At 39.6% G+C, this 15,895-nt stretch overlaps 2 protein-coding genes across 4 annotated transcripts in view; both read left to right on the top strand.

Moving 5' to 3' along the window:
- frmpd4 (FERM and PDZ domain containing 4) overlaps window positions 1–8,911 on the top strand; it is a 61,700-nt gene extending 52,789 nt beyond the window's left edge. For 2 of the 3 annotated variants that reach the window (XM_065252393.2, XM_065252394.2), the window contains exons 13-17: window positions 89–271; window positions 1,298–1,424; window positions 1,593–2,561; window positions 3,558–4,622; window positions 7,311–8,911. In XM_065252393.2, the coding sequence (XP_065108465.1) occupies window positions 89–271; window positions 1,298–1,424; window positions 1,593–2,561; window positions 3,558–4,622; window positions 7,311–7,315 (2,349 nt within the window). In that variant the 3' untranslated portion in view covers window positions 7,316–8,911. The remainder of the gene's footprint in view (window positions 1–88; window positions 272–1,297; window positions 1,425–1,592; window positions 2,562–3,557; window positions 4,623–7,310) is intronic. The other variant, XM_065252395.2, reaches the window with a different exon arrangement.
- A 995-nt stretch (window positions 8,912–9,906) lies between these two features.
- tlr7 (toll-like receptor 7) lies at window positions 9,907–15,277 on the top strand. The gene is made up of 2 exons (XM_065252396.2): window positions 9,907–9,959; window positions 11,363–15,277. Exons 1-2 carry the CDS (start codon window positions 9,951–9,953, stop codon window positions 14,519–14,521), a joined length of 3,168 nt encoding a protein of 1,055 aa, XP_065108468.1. The 5' UTR covers window positions 9,907–9,950; the 3' UTR covers window positions 14,522–15,277.
- The last annotated feature ends 618 nt before the right edge of the window (window positions 15,278–15,895 follow it).

The raw sequence follows: 15,895 nt of genomic DNA, 5'->3' as shown, positions 1-15,895 counted from the left end.
GAGCTGTCGGTCAAAACCAGATTATTTATAACTCTGATAATCCTCAGTGTTTCCAGAGAGTTTAATGTGTGCGTGTTTGAATTCACAGCAAGGAGAGAAACACACTGAAGTGACGCTGCTGGTCGGCCCCAGATACGGCATCAGTCACGTGATCAACACCAAAACAAACCTGGTGGCCCTGCTGGCCGACTTCAGCCATGTCAACAGAATCGAAATGTACACGGAGGATGAGAAGAACGTACGCGTGGAGCTTCACGTCTTAGATGTTAAAGTGAGATCAGAGTTCAAATATTCATGTTTGCATTTAATCCATAAATATAACTCATTTATACAACTCATGACAACAGGTGTTAAAATATAATGGTGACCCACAACAACGTTGTTTGTGTTAAAATACAGAAAATTTGCAACCCTAACCTTTATCCAAAATCCCAGCATGGACAGAAAGTAATTGATCTTTAGAAATTGATAAAGTTTGGAGATTTTGATCATGCACACCATGAGTTATTAAAATTTATCTTAAAAATTCCACTTTCATAAAAAAAACGCAACCTAACATATTACGTAATCACATGGAAAGGTCACACATGATGTATGTGAAACAACACACCAGTGTTTACAAGTGTGGAGAAAGAAAAGCGTTCTGATGTTGTTGATGTGGAATGATAATAATAAATCTCTTTGTGTTACTTTATTGTTTAAAATGATGCACAGATGTAAAGTGTGACTTTTCCACTTGATTGCGTTATGATGCGCTAGTGCAAGACAAGAGGATTTGGTTTAAAAATACTTATTTTTTATTTATTTTTCTGTAAAATGACAATGGTTTCACTAGATAAGACCCTTATATCTCGGTTGGGATCGTTTAAAGCCCTATAAAGCTGCATTGAAACTGTAAACTGTTGAGGTCCACTAAAGTCCAGTATATGGAGAAAAATCCTAAAATATTTTCCTTAAAAAAAAAGTACATTTCTTCTGGACCGAACAAAGAAAGACATAAACATCTTGCATGGCATGGGGGTGTCTGGATTTTATTATGAAAGTGAAATATTCCTTTTACAAGCGGATTGTGTTTGAAATATTTTTTGCACGTTATATTTTTAAACAACATTTCAATCAAAATTTCTATTTTTTGCTGCTGCCTTTAAATATCAGCAAGGTTATATGTTATTGTGATTTGACCGTGTTGGGTTAAAAGCTCTATAAAACCTCTTTCACATCATTCAATCAGTGTAAAAGCCTCTTATTGCTTTATTGACTCTTTTTACATTTCTGTGTAATATTGATGTTTGTACAGCCCATCACACTGATAATGGAGTCCAGTGATGCCATGAATTTGGCCTGTTTGACTGCTGGATACTACAGACTGCTGGTAGATTCACGCAGGTCCATCTTTAACATGGCCAACAGCAGTAACACTCCAGGTAACATCATAAACCAACCATTTCACCTGTCAAGACATCGGTTTAAAATAGTTGCTTGATCATCATTTCAGATGTGAGGACTCGACCAAACATTCAAACAGCTTCAGTTTTATTGTACCTGGTGTTTTTGTATTGACATAAATAACATTGAGCTTTGGTTTGTTTCAGTACACGATTCGCGGGCCAAGCGCAACTATCAGGCAATCGACTGGAACTACAGCCACTGCACTGCATGCAATGAGCCACACCCAGATTATGTCATGTGTGGCCAACAAGTATGTGACATGACAGAAATCCATCAGTCGCAGCATCACACGCATGGGGACGAGAGATCAGACCGACTGAACAGAGGAGGACACGGCTGTTCTCAATCGTACTTCACCGTCCCAAAATGCAAAACTCAAGAGTCGCCCAGAAGCGCCAAGGTGTCCTTCATATTCGGCGATCCTCCGCTGGACAGCGTGAACCCACAGAACCTGGGATACCAGAGACTGATGGAGGACATCCCAGAGGTTTTAGAGGAACACAGATATCTGTACGCGCAGCAGAAAGACTACAGGGCCCTGGAAGCTTCGATGGAGGTCGACGGCTTTCAGTACGGCGCCAGCATGGTGTACGGCGACGCCAAAATCTTCGGTACGACAGAGGGCATCGAAGAGCCGCTTCTGCACGACATCTGCTACGCGGACACCACCGATGACGCCGAAGACGATGATGACATCAGCTGCGAGGACGACATGGTGATGATGATGATGGGGGAAAAGGCACACTCTTTCCTGTCTCTGTCGGAGTCAAGCGATGACATCATCGATCTAACGTCGCTCCCTCCACCGCCGGAGGGTGAAGACAACGAGGACGACGACGTCCTTTTTCAATCTCTGAACTTGGCGATAGCCGCCCCTCCGCCGGGGTTCAGGGACAGCTCGGATGAAGACGACCACCAGGGACCTCGAGGACGAAAATCAGCGGCCGGGATGAAAAACGACATCCCCGTGTCGCTGATCGATTCGGTGCCGATGCCGGTGTCTGGAGGAACGGAGCAAGTGTTCAATGATGCCGTGGTCTCCACGTTGCAGGCGCTCGAGGCTCTCGCGGCCTCTGAAGAGCAGTCGCATCCGCAATCGGACAATAATTCAGGTTCTTACACTATTGTAACGTTTATTCAATGACATTGTACAACCATCCAGACGTTCTTTTGTTTCTCCTTTCGTTGTTTCATTCGGTTCAGTGCAGTTCCCATGTTTCTTATCTTTATGTTGTGTGCGTGTGTGCATTTGTTTTATTAACTTTGTAAATGGCACTTTTCATGATTAGTGTACTAAAAAGTTGTATTATCAGAAACATTACAATTACCTGTGTCCAACATTTTCCACAAATCACATTTATTTAGCCATGTTTACTAAATAAAAACTGAAAACTAACAGCAGCTCGTGTTATATTTGCTTTGGCCTCATGAGGTTGATGAGGTCAATATTTTCTTAAAGGTGCAGTGTGTAAATTTTAAGAAGATCTCTTGACAGTAATGCAATATAATCTACATAACTATATTTTCAGGGGTGTATGAAGACCTTACATAATGAACCGTTATGTTCTTATCACTTTATGTTTTTATCTCCGTACATCGCGGGTCCCCTTACTTGGAAGTCGCCATTTTGCACCGTCATGTTTCTACAGTAGCCCTAAATGGACAAACTGCTCTATAGATCGCGTTTCTTCACTACGTTGTCTCAGACGACGACATGTTTGTCCCCTAGTGGCTACCGTAGATTCTCTAGGGGAGGGGTGAACGGTGGATTGAGCCGTTCATTGCAATTTGCATCCTAACCACTAGGCGGCGCGAAAATCTACACATTGTACCTTTAAGGTTAAGCACCTCCTTCAATATCTGAGGAAGAACATTTTTATATCTTCATTTACATAAAGTTTGATCACACCCTGTTTGTAACCTACTCATGCAAAGTGCCAGATGTGAACTTTGTGCTTTTTTGTGAATAACTTTTGTTCATTTATTTCATTATTTATGTTATTGTTGCATCTCATCGTCTTCAAAGTTTTTGTACAAATAAACTGTTTTAAAGTATATATGTGGTGAGGTGTATGTCTTATTTACTGAATGTTTGTCTCTCTACACAGGTGTAGAAATATCTCGGTCTTTTAGCCCCGAGTCCTCGTCCGATTCTGGGAATGAGACAAATTCCTCTGAAATGACGGAGGGCTCGGAGCTGGCAGCAGCTCACAAACTCTGTGAAAACACTTTGAAAATGTTTGTAGCGACAGTGGACGGTTACCAAACGGTAGCCGAAGAGGAGACCGAGTTTCGGTTGAGGCCCTGCGACATCAGGGCCTCTCTACGAAATCTAGAAGACGACCCTCAGTCCAGTCAAGCTCGGAGCGCTCTTCACTCGGATCGCTTCGAGATGGAGCCAGAAACCATGGAAACCAAATCCTTGACCGACTACTTCAACAAACTCCACATGGACAGGGCGATGGGAATGAAGCCCGAAGAGCGTGATGTCAAGGTGAGACCTGGAGCAGAATCCGAAGCACGTCAGGTCACTGAATCACACGGAGAAAACATTGTCAGGAGGCTCAACGGCTTCAATGTGAGAGATGCCCATCGATCGGGTGCCTTTGACCTCGAGAGGAGATCTTTTGCATTTCAAGAATCTAATCAAAGATCTCACATGGCCATGAATAGTAAGGCAGATGGGCACATTTACTCTGAAGTGGCCGCTGAAGGTGGCACATTGGACAGGGTCTCCCAAAAACCAAAGTTACAGTTAAATGACTCGAGAGACAAGTGTTCCCCCGCTAAAGAGAAACATTTAATGGAGCGAGCCCAGCACCAAAACAGAGCAGCGGCTCCGGCCGAGCAAGATGTCCCACGGATGTATGAATATCCGCTGCCCAAAAGGATGTCGTCTCTCCAGAGTGAAGGTGTTCATTCTCTACAGAGTTCCCAGTCTTCATCCATTGATGGCGGCTGCTGTACGGGAAGCAGTAACTCGGTGACACCAATGGATTCTCCTCTTTGTACGGCTGATAATCTCCACACGCAGCCTGAATCCTCTGCCAAAGCTGTCGGATATCCAAACCAGAGTGCAGATGCCACGTTTTTACGGAAGCACCACGGATCGGCTGCTGCGGAGTCGACCGCGAGCGCAGGCCAGCGGATGTCCAAGATTAAAGAAACTACAGGTATAACAGATCTGCATTTCATTAAAGGTTAATGAAGCCATTAAAGGCGCTCTAAGCGAATTGACGCGTTTTAGACCATAAAACATTTTTTTGTTACATACTGGAAACATCTCCTCACTATCTGCTTGCTGCCTGTCCGCTGATCAAACTGTAAAAAAACGCGATCTCTGTAGACAGCCCAGGCTTCACAAACGGCAATATCAACATAGTGGCCAAACCTAGCACCACAAAACAAAACAAAGTATTCCAGCCAATAAATGACAAAAAGGATTTGGGAGTGGGGGTTGAGCGCGTTCATGAAAGCACGGAAGGGAGGGGGAGGAGTTAGCTACGCTCCGTCTGTTTGAAAACAGTTCAAACGTCAACAAAAACTAACGTCTCGCAGATTCGCTTAGAACGCCTTTAAAGTATGACATAAGTATATCTTAAAGGCGGAGTCCATGATGTTTGAAAAGCCAGTGTTGATATTTGAAATCACCTAAACAAACACGCCCCTACCCCAATAGAATCTGGACCTTCTGTTGATAGACCCGCCCCACAAATACGCAACCCGGCAAGGATGTCGGTTAGTAGACACGCTCCTTACTGCTGATTGGCTATAAGTGTGTTTTGGTAGTCGGCCCGTCTCCTTTTCCAAAGCGTTTTTCAAACATCGTGGACTCCGCCTTTAATAGGACTGGGGGATGTTGAATAGTCAAATTAATTTGTCTAGTTAAAGTTATTCAGGACATGTAAAGTGACCAGTAAAGTTTATCTGAAATGGTTCATGCCACAATAATACTGAGGAAAAAAGTTATATAGTTCAATAATTTAGCAAAGTCAGATGTACAAGAAATTGAAGCCTTTCTGATCAGAATGTTTTATAAGTACTGATTATTTTACAGACATACCGGTATCTGAGAAATCATGCATTTTAACCTGGTGGATTTTTAGTTTACTTGAAACTCAGAAAAACTATTGTGTTTTTTAAAGTTTTGATCGACTGAAGCACTTACTCAACCCAGTAGCTTATACTCATGTGCACTTTACTCAGTCCCATGCAAAGCGTGCTGGGAACTAAAAGTCTTCAGCAATGTTACAGTGGTTCCCAAACTGGGGGGCACAAGATGATGTTCTGACATTTTATAAAATACATGACTATTATAAAGTCTGTGTAATCCAACCTTAGAAAAATATAACCAACAGTGCTACATTATATCATTTAATACGTCCAATTTTAAGTTAGATATTGTTTTATGTCATAATTTTTTTTGGGGGGAATGCACCCTACACAAAGGGGGGCGCATGCTGAAAAGTTTAAGAAGCACTGCTTTAACACAACCTAAATCATTCACGTAGCCCCAACTCAAATGATTTAAAGTTAGTTGATTGAACATTTTAGATATATTCTCACTACTGTAACTTATTTATTTTAAGTTGAATTGACATATAATTAAGCTGTTTTAACCAAACAAAACTAACCCTGGTAACACATATTGATATAAACGTATGCCTTGTAATGCACTGCAAGTCATTTTGGAAAAAAGCAACTGCCAAATGTATAAATGTGATTAGATTTTTTAAATAAACTTCATTTATTTTCTTAACTTATTCCCTGCCAGTCTTTTTTTTTTTAATTGCCTACCCGTGATTTTCACAAAAGTTCCACACAAAATGCCTTCAAGGAAAATTTTCTTTTATAAATATTCAAACAAACAAATGGGGGGAACGTTTAATCCTATCTTCATTTGTTCTCAAAATTTTTAAATATTGGTATGTTTCTAAAAAAACTTGAAATAGTTGCATTTTTGTTAAGGAATTTTGTTCGAAATCAGATTCAGAATGATAAACAAAACATACACAGAGTTTAAAAATTAATACAATTTCTTTTTGCTTCAGTTTTTTGTAATTAGGGTAATCTAGTGGATAATAGCGGAATTACAGATTACCGTAAAAACTCATCAGGAAAACGTAATTGACAGGGAAATGTTTTCTCTGAATTGACGAGATAACTCGTCAATGGCGGGACAGAGTTAACATATACTGTTACAATTAGTTAATTTTTTGAATGCAAAGAGACATTAAAGGGGACATATCATGAAAATCTGACTTTATCCATGTTTAAGTGTTATAATTGTGTCCCCAGTTCTTCTATAAACCTAGAAAATGTGAAAAAGATCAACCCAGTAATTTATTTTGGTAAACCATTCTCAGCAAGTATTTAAAAAATAGGTCATTAAAATTTGGCTCCCCTTGTGATGTCAGAAGGGGATCTTACTATAATAATACTGCCCTTTAATCTGCGTTATCCGACCATGGCACTGCAATTTCAACAAACCACGGTTTTGGCAGTTTTAACGTTATAATAAATTATCTATATGGTATTTTGAGCTAACACATCTTAAAAAAGTATTATGTCCCCCTCTTTAAAGCTACTGAGTGAAAAAGAGATGACAAACTTCAATTTAAAATCAGATGTGACTATTTTGCGGATTGCCAGAACCGAACTCAAGTCTCCAGATTCTTTGGTGTAAACCTTTTCAGCTGGCTTATAATTCATTTTAGACTGAAACATTGTTAATGACTTGTATCTGTTATCATAGACCAGGTTAAGCTGTTTCTCAGCAGGGTTTTTTAAAAGCAAGTAATTATAAGATATAACACCGGCCAATGAATGACTAAATTCTCCTTCTCTCTTTCCCACCCCAGTGTAGTGCACTGAAGATGAAGACAAAACCCAAGATTCGTCTTTTCTCACCACGTGTTCATGTTCATCCATAGCACACAGATTCCTATGTGCCAAACCAGAGGCGATCAGAGGTCTCCATTTCTTCCCTGTTTATATTTGCACTTGGCCTCAAATGAACCCCGCTCTGGTTGCCTCAGGGAGGCAGAAATGAAGTTTTAATAGGAAAACTATTGGCTCAGGGAGCATTGACACTTTTTATGGATACCACAGCAAGCAGACGGTCATGATCTCACATCAACCAAATCAACAAACCTGGAACGGGCTGATCATCTCCTGTCATTCATGGAGTTCACATAAAACAGCATTCATAACTCACTTCAGTAATCTGATGGATGAATAATGTATACTGTGTCAGAAACACAGGATTTACCAATCTGGATTCTGAAAGGTGGCTGTTGTGTAGCAGAATGGAGCCGTGCAATTGGACGGGAGAAGTTAGTAACATCATCCAAAAAAGAAAATCATTAAAAATGTTATGCACACCAGGATCGTGTATTCAGAACGTAAATATTATCCACTTTTTTTATTTCACTTTGACCTAAAGTCAAAGCACAGTAAACATCTTTGCCACAGGAAAAAACCTCTCTATAGCACACGACCTAATCACCGCTTTCAGAAATATTTGCACCTGACGCTTAACACATTTCAGCCACATTTTGTGTCATATTCCTCAAGACTGCATGTGCAGAGCTTTTACCCCAACACTTTGATGTTGGTTTGTTTTTTAAAGCAGAAAGTTTTAAACTGCTGGAGATTCACAGATCTTTGTTTAAATAATTCGGGAAAGCTTCACGTTCCTACCGGGAGATTATTTTCGTGACCAAAGCTAAAGTGCATTTGATGCATTACATTGCCATGCAGTAATGCTGTTATATGGTGGGTAGGAATTGACATCATACAGCTTCATTTAGCCATAGCAAAGCCATATGATGACACATATACTGTATGTTTGTTATGATGAAGGAAATCAAGGTATGTGGCCGGTGTGATGATATACGGTTGTGTATATTTTGTGTAATATGTAAAATAATATTCTACAATATATGTACTGTAAAAGAATTCGACAATGCATAGAATTTATAATTGAAAATATATATATATATCGATGACATCACTGATAGATCATCATTTGTTCTTTTCCATGTATTTGATTCAGTTTCTGCGTTTAGCAGTATGAGATGATTAAAACTTCTCTGGTTCTTCTCCATTGGTAGTTTATCTTATTTATGCTAATGCATTTTCATGGGTACATACAGTAATAACCCTCATGTGTTTTATTATTTTAGTTGTCTTCATTAAATATCTCCACTTGGATACAGTAACCTTGTGCTGTCTTTCTTTTATTATAATAAGTTATTATAATGTAGTTGCTGTTACGTTTCAAAGAAATCATTCAAGACAACTGTGTGGATATGAGAAAAGATGTCTTTTTCTTAGGGCTTAAGAAGCTAATGTGAAAATGTGATGTGATGTTGACTTCATAATTGTATCGTTCAATCTTTTGGGATTTAAATAGAGATCAGAGCGAAACCTTCAGTAAAGTTTGTTTTGGTTAATAATCTGTAGTATGAGCACCAGTCCCATGAGATTACAGGTGAAAGTGTTTATCGTCACATTTCAATGAAAGTTGTCGCTGTTATGAAATATAATTCCTGCATTACACATCATAAAAATAAGTAAGGGATAATGTAGAGGCAGCCGGTAGTTATCGGGAAATAAGCCCCGACAGTGTGATCAGGACCCGACGCGAAGCGGAGGGTCTTGTATCACACTGAAGGGGCTTATTTCCCGATAACTACCGGCTGACTCTACATTATCCCGCTTATTACACGGCTACTTGTCACATAAGAAAAAAACTGGACATGAATATGAATTTGAAACATTTTATTGGCATATTTGTTTTAAATTAACATTTTTTATCCTTCCGCGAAACTTTGCACAGATGCATAAAATGATCGTAATACCTTATTAAGATCCTCTGCTTCATACTTGTCTGTCTCCATTTTTTTCTCTTTTAGCCAGTCTTTGAGAAGTTTTAATGCCCATTCTGTATTTTTTTGTGTGTTGGCTTCGTAGCTGTCATGCTCTATTTTGTCAAGTTCAGTCTCAGTAAGCTCTCTGTGTCTTGTCGTGGTTGTCCAGTGTTTGTCACAAGATGGCGCCAAACAAACAGTAATCTTTATTGGCGCGGAGCGATCTTACTCGTAAAAGTAGTACCGGCTATGCGTTATTATTTTGGAGCGGTTATTATTCGAAAAGAACGAACCTGCAAATGTCTCAACTGACCAATCAGAATCAAGCATTCCAGAGAGCCGTGTAATAATAAGTTATAACAGATGTAATAAATCATCACTAGGTGATAGTTTTGTAGAATCACGAGACTGAAGATTCAGAATGAGGACTAGTAGACGGGTATGTACTGTTTTCAAGATAAAGAGGAAGTTATGTTATCTAAATTTTGTCATTCTCACTTTTGTTTGTGATTTTGCTATTATTGGACAATGCCACCTGTGCTGCAGAGAACATGAGGTCTTGAGGAAATGCAGCATTTCTTCATAAACTTCCGAGCAGACACCTCATGAAGTTTAAGGGAGATTCTGATGAAGATGGTAAGTAAATATGCATTATAGTAAATGATCAGATGCAATAGTCATGACTGAGATGCTGTGATGATAATGCACGTCTACTGTAAGTCGGGGAAATGTTTACATGTTACTTTTTGCAGGGGATGAATGACACGTTTATGTGCTGAATGTGTTGCTATATTTAAGATATGGTAGCTAGATGAATACGTTGAAATAGTTGGACCTAAGTTGAGATTATAGTGAGAAACATACTTTACACATTTAGTTTCACACATTCAACAAACTTGATATATACTCATGTTGAACCCTTTAGTACACAAATGAGTTTATTTCAAATGTTTGTGCCATTCAACAAGTTGTGTTGTTATTTTGGTAGGTAAATAAAAGTAGCTTACATGGCAAGATTCTCATTAAACTTCTGCTCTGACTTGACAGTTTTTTATATTTGACCTGAATCAGAAAACCAAAGCTAAATGAAGAAATGCAAATTTCCGTAAGATAACACTGTGTGTACTTGCATTATGAATAGTAATATGACACATTTCAGAAAGCTGTGATGCCCCAACCCATTCTCATGAAGTGTGTATAAATAGCAAGAAGTGTAAAACATCGTGCAATACATACCCCAAATTCAAATTTTGCATGGATATGATCTTTTTGTGTTGGTTTATGTACTGTTTTTTTTTTCTTTCTTTTACCATTGTCGATTGGGTTTGAATTTTGAAGACTTTGGTTATGTTTTCAGCTTTTATTAATAAGTAAAAATGTCTAAGTAGCTTAAATATTTCATATATATCTACGGTGGTGGCCAAAATGATTAGAACACCTGACTGATCTCAACATATTGACATTTTTGCCTCCAAAACATGATTTATTTTCATATTGTTCTGAGTGCAACAAGTATCATATGATGTGAGTCGTGCTATTTTTATCCAGTTTTAATATTTGGTATGTCCACTTTTGCAGCAGTGACAGCAGCACATCTCTGTAGCGTAGTGTCAATATATTTCCCCAGGACTTCATCAGTAATATTATCCCATGCCTGCAATTCAAGCCAAAGACTTTCCTTTGAATGCACAAGCGCAGTTTAGTTTCCAACTTGCCCCAACTTTGCTCAATAGCGTCTGGACTTTCATGGGGCCAGTTGACCTAAATCCCCTTATGATGGCTCAATTCTATGGATCGCATGATGATGACTTTGTAGATACAGTGGTGGCCATCATAAGGAGATTGCAGAAGGCATGGGATAAAATTACTGATGAAGATCTGAGGAAATATATTGACACTATGCCAGAGAGCTGCTGCAAAAGGTGTGTCATTGTGAAACTAAATTATGTATTTTCAGATCTCTTAGGTGTGGAGATCTTGCTAAGAGCTTGTTTATGTTTTTTTACACTAACTCATACCATGTTAATTTTCTCTTCCAGATGGCAAATAAGATGTTGGTGATCACTGGTCTGATCTTTATCCACTCCCTGGATCTGAACGCGGTTCAGTGGTATCCCAAAAGCCTGAAGTGCGACGTGTCTTTGGAAAGTAACGGGACCGAAGTCAGCGTGGACTGCACTGACCGCGACCTCACCGAAATTCCAGCGGGAATCCCCTTAAATACCACCAATTTGACCCTGACCATCAACCACATACCACACATCATGAACGACTCATTCCACAACCTGCTCAACATCACCGAGATCGACCTGCGCTGCAACTGCGTGCCAATCAAGGTGGGACCCAAAGACAGGGTCTGTACCCAGAGCGTGACGATCGACAACGGGACCTTCTGGAACCTTAAGAATCTAAGGTCACTCTACCTGGACGGCAACCAGCTGTCTGCCATCCCTAAAGGTCTCCCACCCAATCTCGTGCTTCTGAGTCTGGAGGTCAATAGTATTTCTTCAATTGTAAAAGCGAATCTTACAGAACTGGGCAATATCGAGCAACTTTACCTCGGCCAAAATTGTTACTTCCGGAACCCTTGCAACAAGTCGTATTACATTGAAAAAGATGTCTTTTTACAGCTTGACAAAATGATGTTGCTTTCTCTGAAGTCCAACAATCTGTCTCAAGTGCCCCACAAGCTGCCATCAAGCCTTAAAGAGTTGTACTTGTACAACAACAATATTCAGATAATAACAGAAACGGATTTTCACAACCTGACAGAGCTGGAGATACTAGATTTAAGTGGGAATTGTCCTCGTTGTTATAACGCTCCTTTCCCGTGCGTACCATGTCCAGACAACGCTCCTCTCCAAATACACGAAAACTCCTTCAAGACCTTGAAGAACCTAAAAACTCTTCGTCTTCACAGTAACTCTATAACTAACATACGTTTAGAGTGGTTTCAGAACCTAACAAAACTCTGTGTTTTAGACTTGTCAAGCAATTTTTTGGCTAAAGAGATAACGCACACCTCCTTTCCTACTTTGTTGCCTCATCTAGAGGAGTTGGACCTCTCCTTCAATTTTGCACTACAGATCTATCCTGCATCTCTTAACCTTTCTCAGTCGTTCGACTGCCTGAAATCTCTGCGAGTTCTGAGAATCAGAGGATATGTGTTTCAGGAACTCACTCGTCGAGACATTCAACCCTTGACCTCTTTGAAAAACTTGGAGCTCATTGACCTTGGAACAAATTTCATAAAAATAGCACAACTTGGCATCCTCAAGAACCTTAAAAACTTCAGAATCATCAACTTATCTGATAACAAAATCTCTTTGCCTTCAGACGGAGGAGGATACAAGACTTCCAACGGCCTTGGAGAAAACCAGTATGCAGGTAGATCCCCAATGACTCAAGGCGCTCAATACCATAATGGAGATGTGAAGGACGTTCACTATTTTCTTTATGACGAATATGCACGCAGCTGCAAATACAAAGACAAGGAACGCTGGATTCCAAGCCCATTTGATACTGAATGCAGTGCCTTTGGGAAAACTTTGGATATCAGTAGGAATAACATATTTTATCTCCATTCTAGATTTCTAGATCTTGATGAACTGAATTGTTTGAATTTGTCAGGTAATGCAATGAGCCAAAGTCTGAATGGTTCAGAGTTCGTCCAGTTAAAGAAACTACAATATCTGGACTTCTCCGACAATCGTCTGGATTTGATGTTCTCCTCAGCATTTCAGGAACTTAGCAATCTCGTGGTTTTGGATATCAGTCGTAACAGTCATTACTTTGTGGCTGAGGGGTTGACTCACATGCTAAACTTTACAAAGAACCTGCTTAACCTGAACAAATTGATCATGAACGATAACCAAATATCCACATCTACAAACACAGAAATGGAAAGCTTTAACCTGGAACGTCTGGAGTTTAAAGGAAATCGTCTGGATATGCTGTGGAGAGATGGCGACACACGGTATCACAGCTACTTCAAGAAACTTGTAGTCTTAAAGGTACTCGATATTTCTAACAACAACCTGAACTTCATTCCATCTGGTGTTTTTAACGGCCTTCCAGATACGCTGACAGAGTTGAATATTGCAAAAAACAAATTAAAATCATTTGAATGGAAGGGGCTTGCTTACCTCAAAAACCTGAAGCTCTTAGACCTTAGTGAAAATCACTTGACCACTGATTCTACATGCTTGTCGAACTATACGAAGTCCATTGAAACCCTTATATTGCGCAAGAATAACATTGTACAGCTGTCTTCAGAATTTCTAAAGGATGCCTTTAGCCTGAAGGTCTTGGACTTGAGTTATAATCGCATTCAGTTCATCAATTCATTGAGCTTTCCAGAAAACGTTATAGACAACCTGCAGACCCTTTACTTAAACAACAACAGGTTTGTTTGCTCCTGCAATGCCACGTGGTTTGTCCGATGGATCAACCGCACGTCCGTCAACATTCCACGTCTCGCCAGCGATGTCAACTGCGCGTCACCGAGTGCCCAGCGAGGTCAGAGTGTCATTTTCCTGAACCTTCAAGCCTGCCAACACAATTCCCTGTCTATCATCCTTTATATTTTACTGACCTCAGTGATTCTTAGCATCCTCACCCTCACTATCTCCAGTCATCTCTTCCTCTGGGATGTTTGGTACATCTACCACTTCTGTCTGGCCAAACTCAAGGGATACCAGCGGCTTTCCTCCAGCAACACGTACGATGCTTTCGTGTCCTACGACACGACAGACCCGGCGGTTAACGAGTGGGTGATGCAGGAGCTTCGTGTTAACCTGGAGGACAGAGGCGATCCACGCATGGAGCTCTGTTTGGAGGAACGAGACTGGATACCTGGCTATCCGTTCATCGAGAACCTTTCTCAAAGCATCCAGCTGAGCAAATGCACCGTGTTTATCCTGACCGGACGTTACATGAACAGTGGCAACTTTAGGACCGCATTTTATTTGGCCCACCAGCGACTTATGGATGAGAAGAACGATGTGATCATCCTGATTTTCTTGGAGAAAATGCCCTGTCAATCCAAGTACCTACGCTTGAGGAAGAGGTTGTATAAGAAATCGGTTCTCGAGTGGCCAAGAAATCCACAAGCGCAGAGATATTTTTGGTTCAGTCTCAGAAGTGTGATGTCTTCAGATCGTCAGCAATACAACAAACTCTTCCAGGAATCTCTATGATGAATTCTGCTTTACTATGGTGACACTTTTGAAAGTTTCTGGATCTTTCTGCATTTCAACTTCTTCTTTATCTTAACATTTCCCTACAAACAATATAGCACATTTAACTTTATAGCAGGTGTAACTAAGCAATAACTTACAGCACCATGTAAAAAAATTGTCGATCCATGCATGAATCTCTTCCAGGCTGGACTATTGTAATTGTCTGTATGTCGGCCTTGCTAAAGTACTCTATCTCGGCTTCAGATGGTTCAAAATCCAGCAGCCAGATTGCTGACAGGAACAAAAAAAGTTCTTGCTTCATAGCATTGGCTCCCTATTAAATTCAGTATTGATTTTAAGATCCTTCTTGTTGAATACAAGACATTGCATACAAGTCAGCCCCTGATTATATCTGTGATCTTATCTAGCCAAACCTCTAGGTCATTAAGGTCTTGTTACTAGCTCCTTTTATATGTCGCTTGTTCTGTAAATCGAATGGTGACAGAGCTTTTGTTGTTGTTGCTGCCAGGAACTATCAGGGCCTTGCCATTGCTCTGTATTTTTAAATTTAAAGACTTATTTTTTATACCCCTGCATTTGAGTGATGCTGTGCACGGTACTTTTTCTTTGTGTATATTCTTTTTTTCTCTTTCTTTTTTTAATTATTGATCTTTGTTGCTTTTTAAGTAACCTTATAATTTAAAGCAGTTTAGATCAACAATGGATGTGTTGAAGTTGTGCTATGTAAATAAATTGACTTGACACGTTGATGCATTCAAGATTAGAATATACATCCAATAAAAGATTCAACTTTCATACGTGGTTATAGTGTGAATGCTTTTGGTCGGTGAGATATGATGTACTTTATTTTAAACTTTTTAAACAACATTTCGCTATTATTTTATGAAGTTTTATGCATGCTGTTTTTTGAATAGATGAGACTACATGCGATGTTTGTACTTTTACTAATTCATTTCTGAAATTGCGTGATGATTTAAAATGAATACAACTGGTTATAAAAGTCAGTATACGCCCATATTTAAAAATATATTGTATTTTTAGGGTATTGTAGATGATGGGTTGGGTTTTAGAGAGAATGGACCAATCAGATAGCAGCCTTGCTGACATTTTCATTTAAATTTGACTCAAGGATGTCAATTCCAATCATATAAGAGCTCAAAATAGAGATGCTATGTTTTCTTAATGGGTGTATTGTATTTATTCATCAGTGGAAGCTCAGTAAAGCTGCACAGAATTGTGGGATACAAACAAAATGTGTTTTAGACAAGTCTTCGTTTTCTAAGCAGAAAATGTGCTTACTGTTCACAGTATATACTTAAATCAAACCATGACAATACAGAAAACTAATCTTCCATGTCATTAATGTGTTTG

This window comes from Paramisgurnus dabryanus, chromosome 15 (assembly GCF_030506205.2).
Source record: "Paramisgurnus dabryanus chromosome 15, PD_genome_1.1, whole genome shotgun sequence".
Classification (NCBI taxonomy): domain Eukaryota; kingdom Metazoa; phylum Chordata; class Actinopteri; order Cypriniformes; family Cobitidae; genus Paramisgurnus; species Paramisgurnus dabryanus.
The sequence above is the reverse complement of the archived record's forward strand: the minus strand, read 5'-3'. Positions and strand labels throughout refer to the sequence as shown.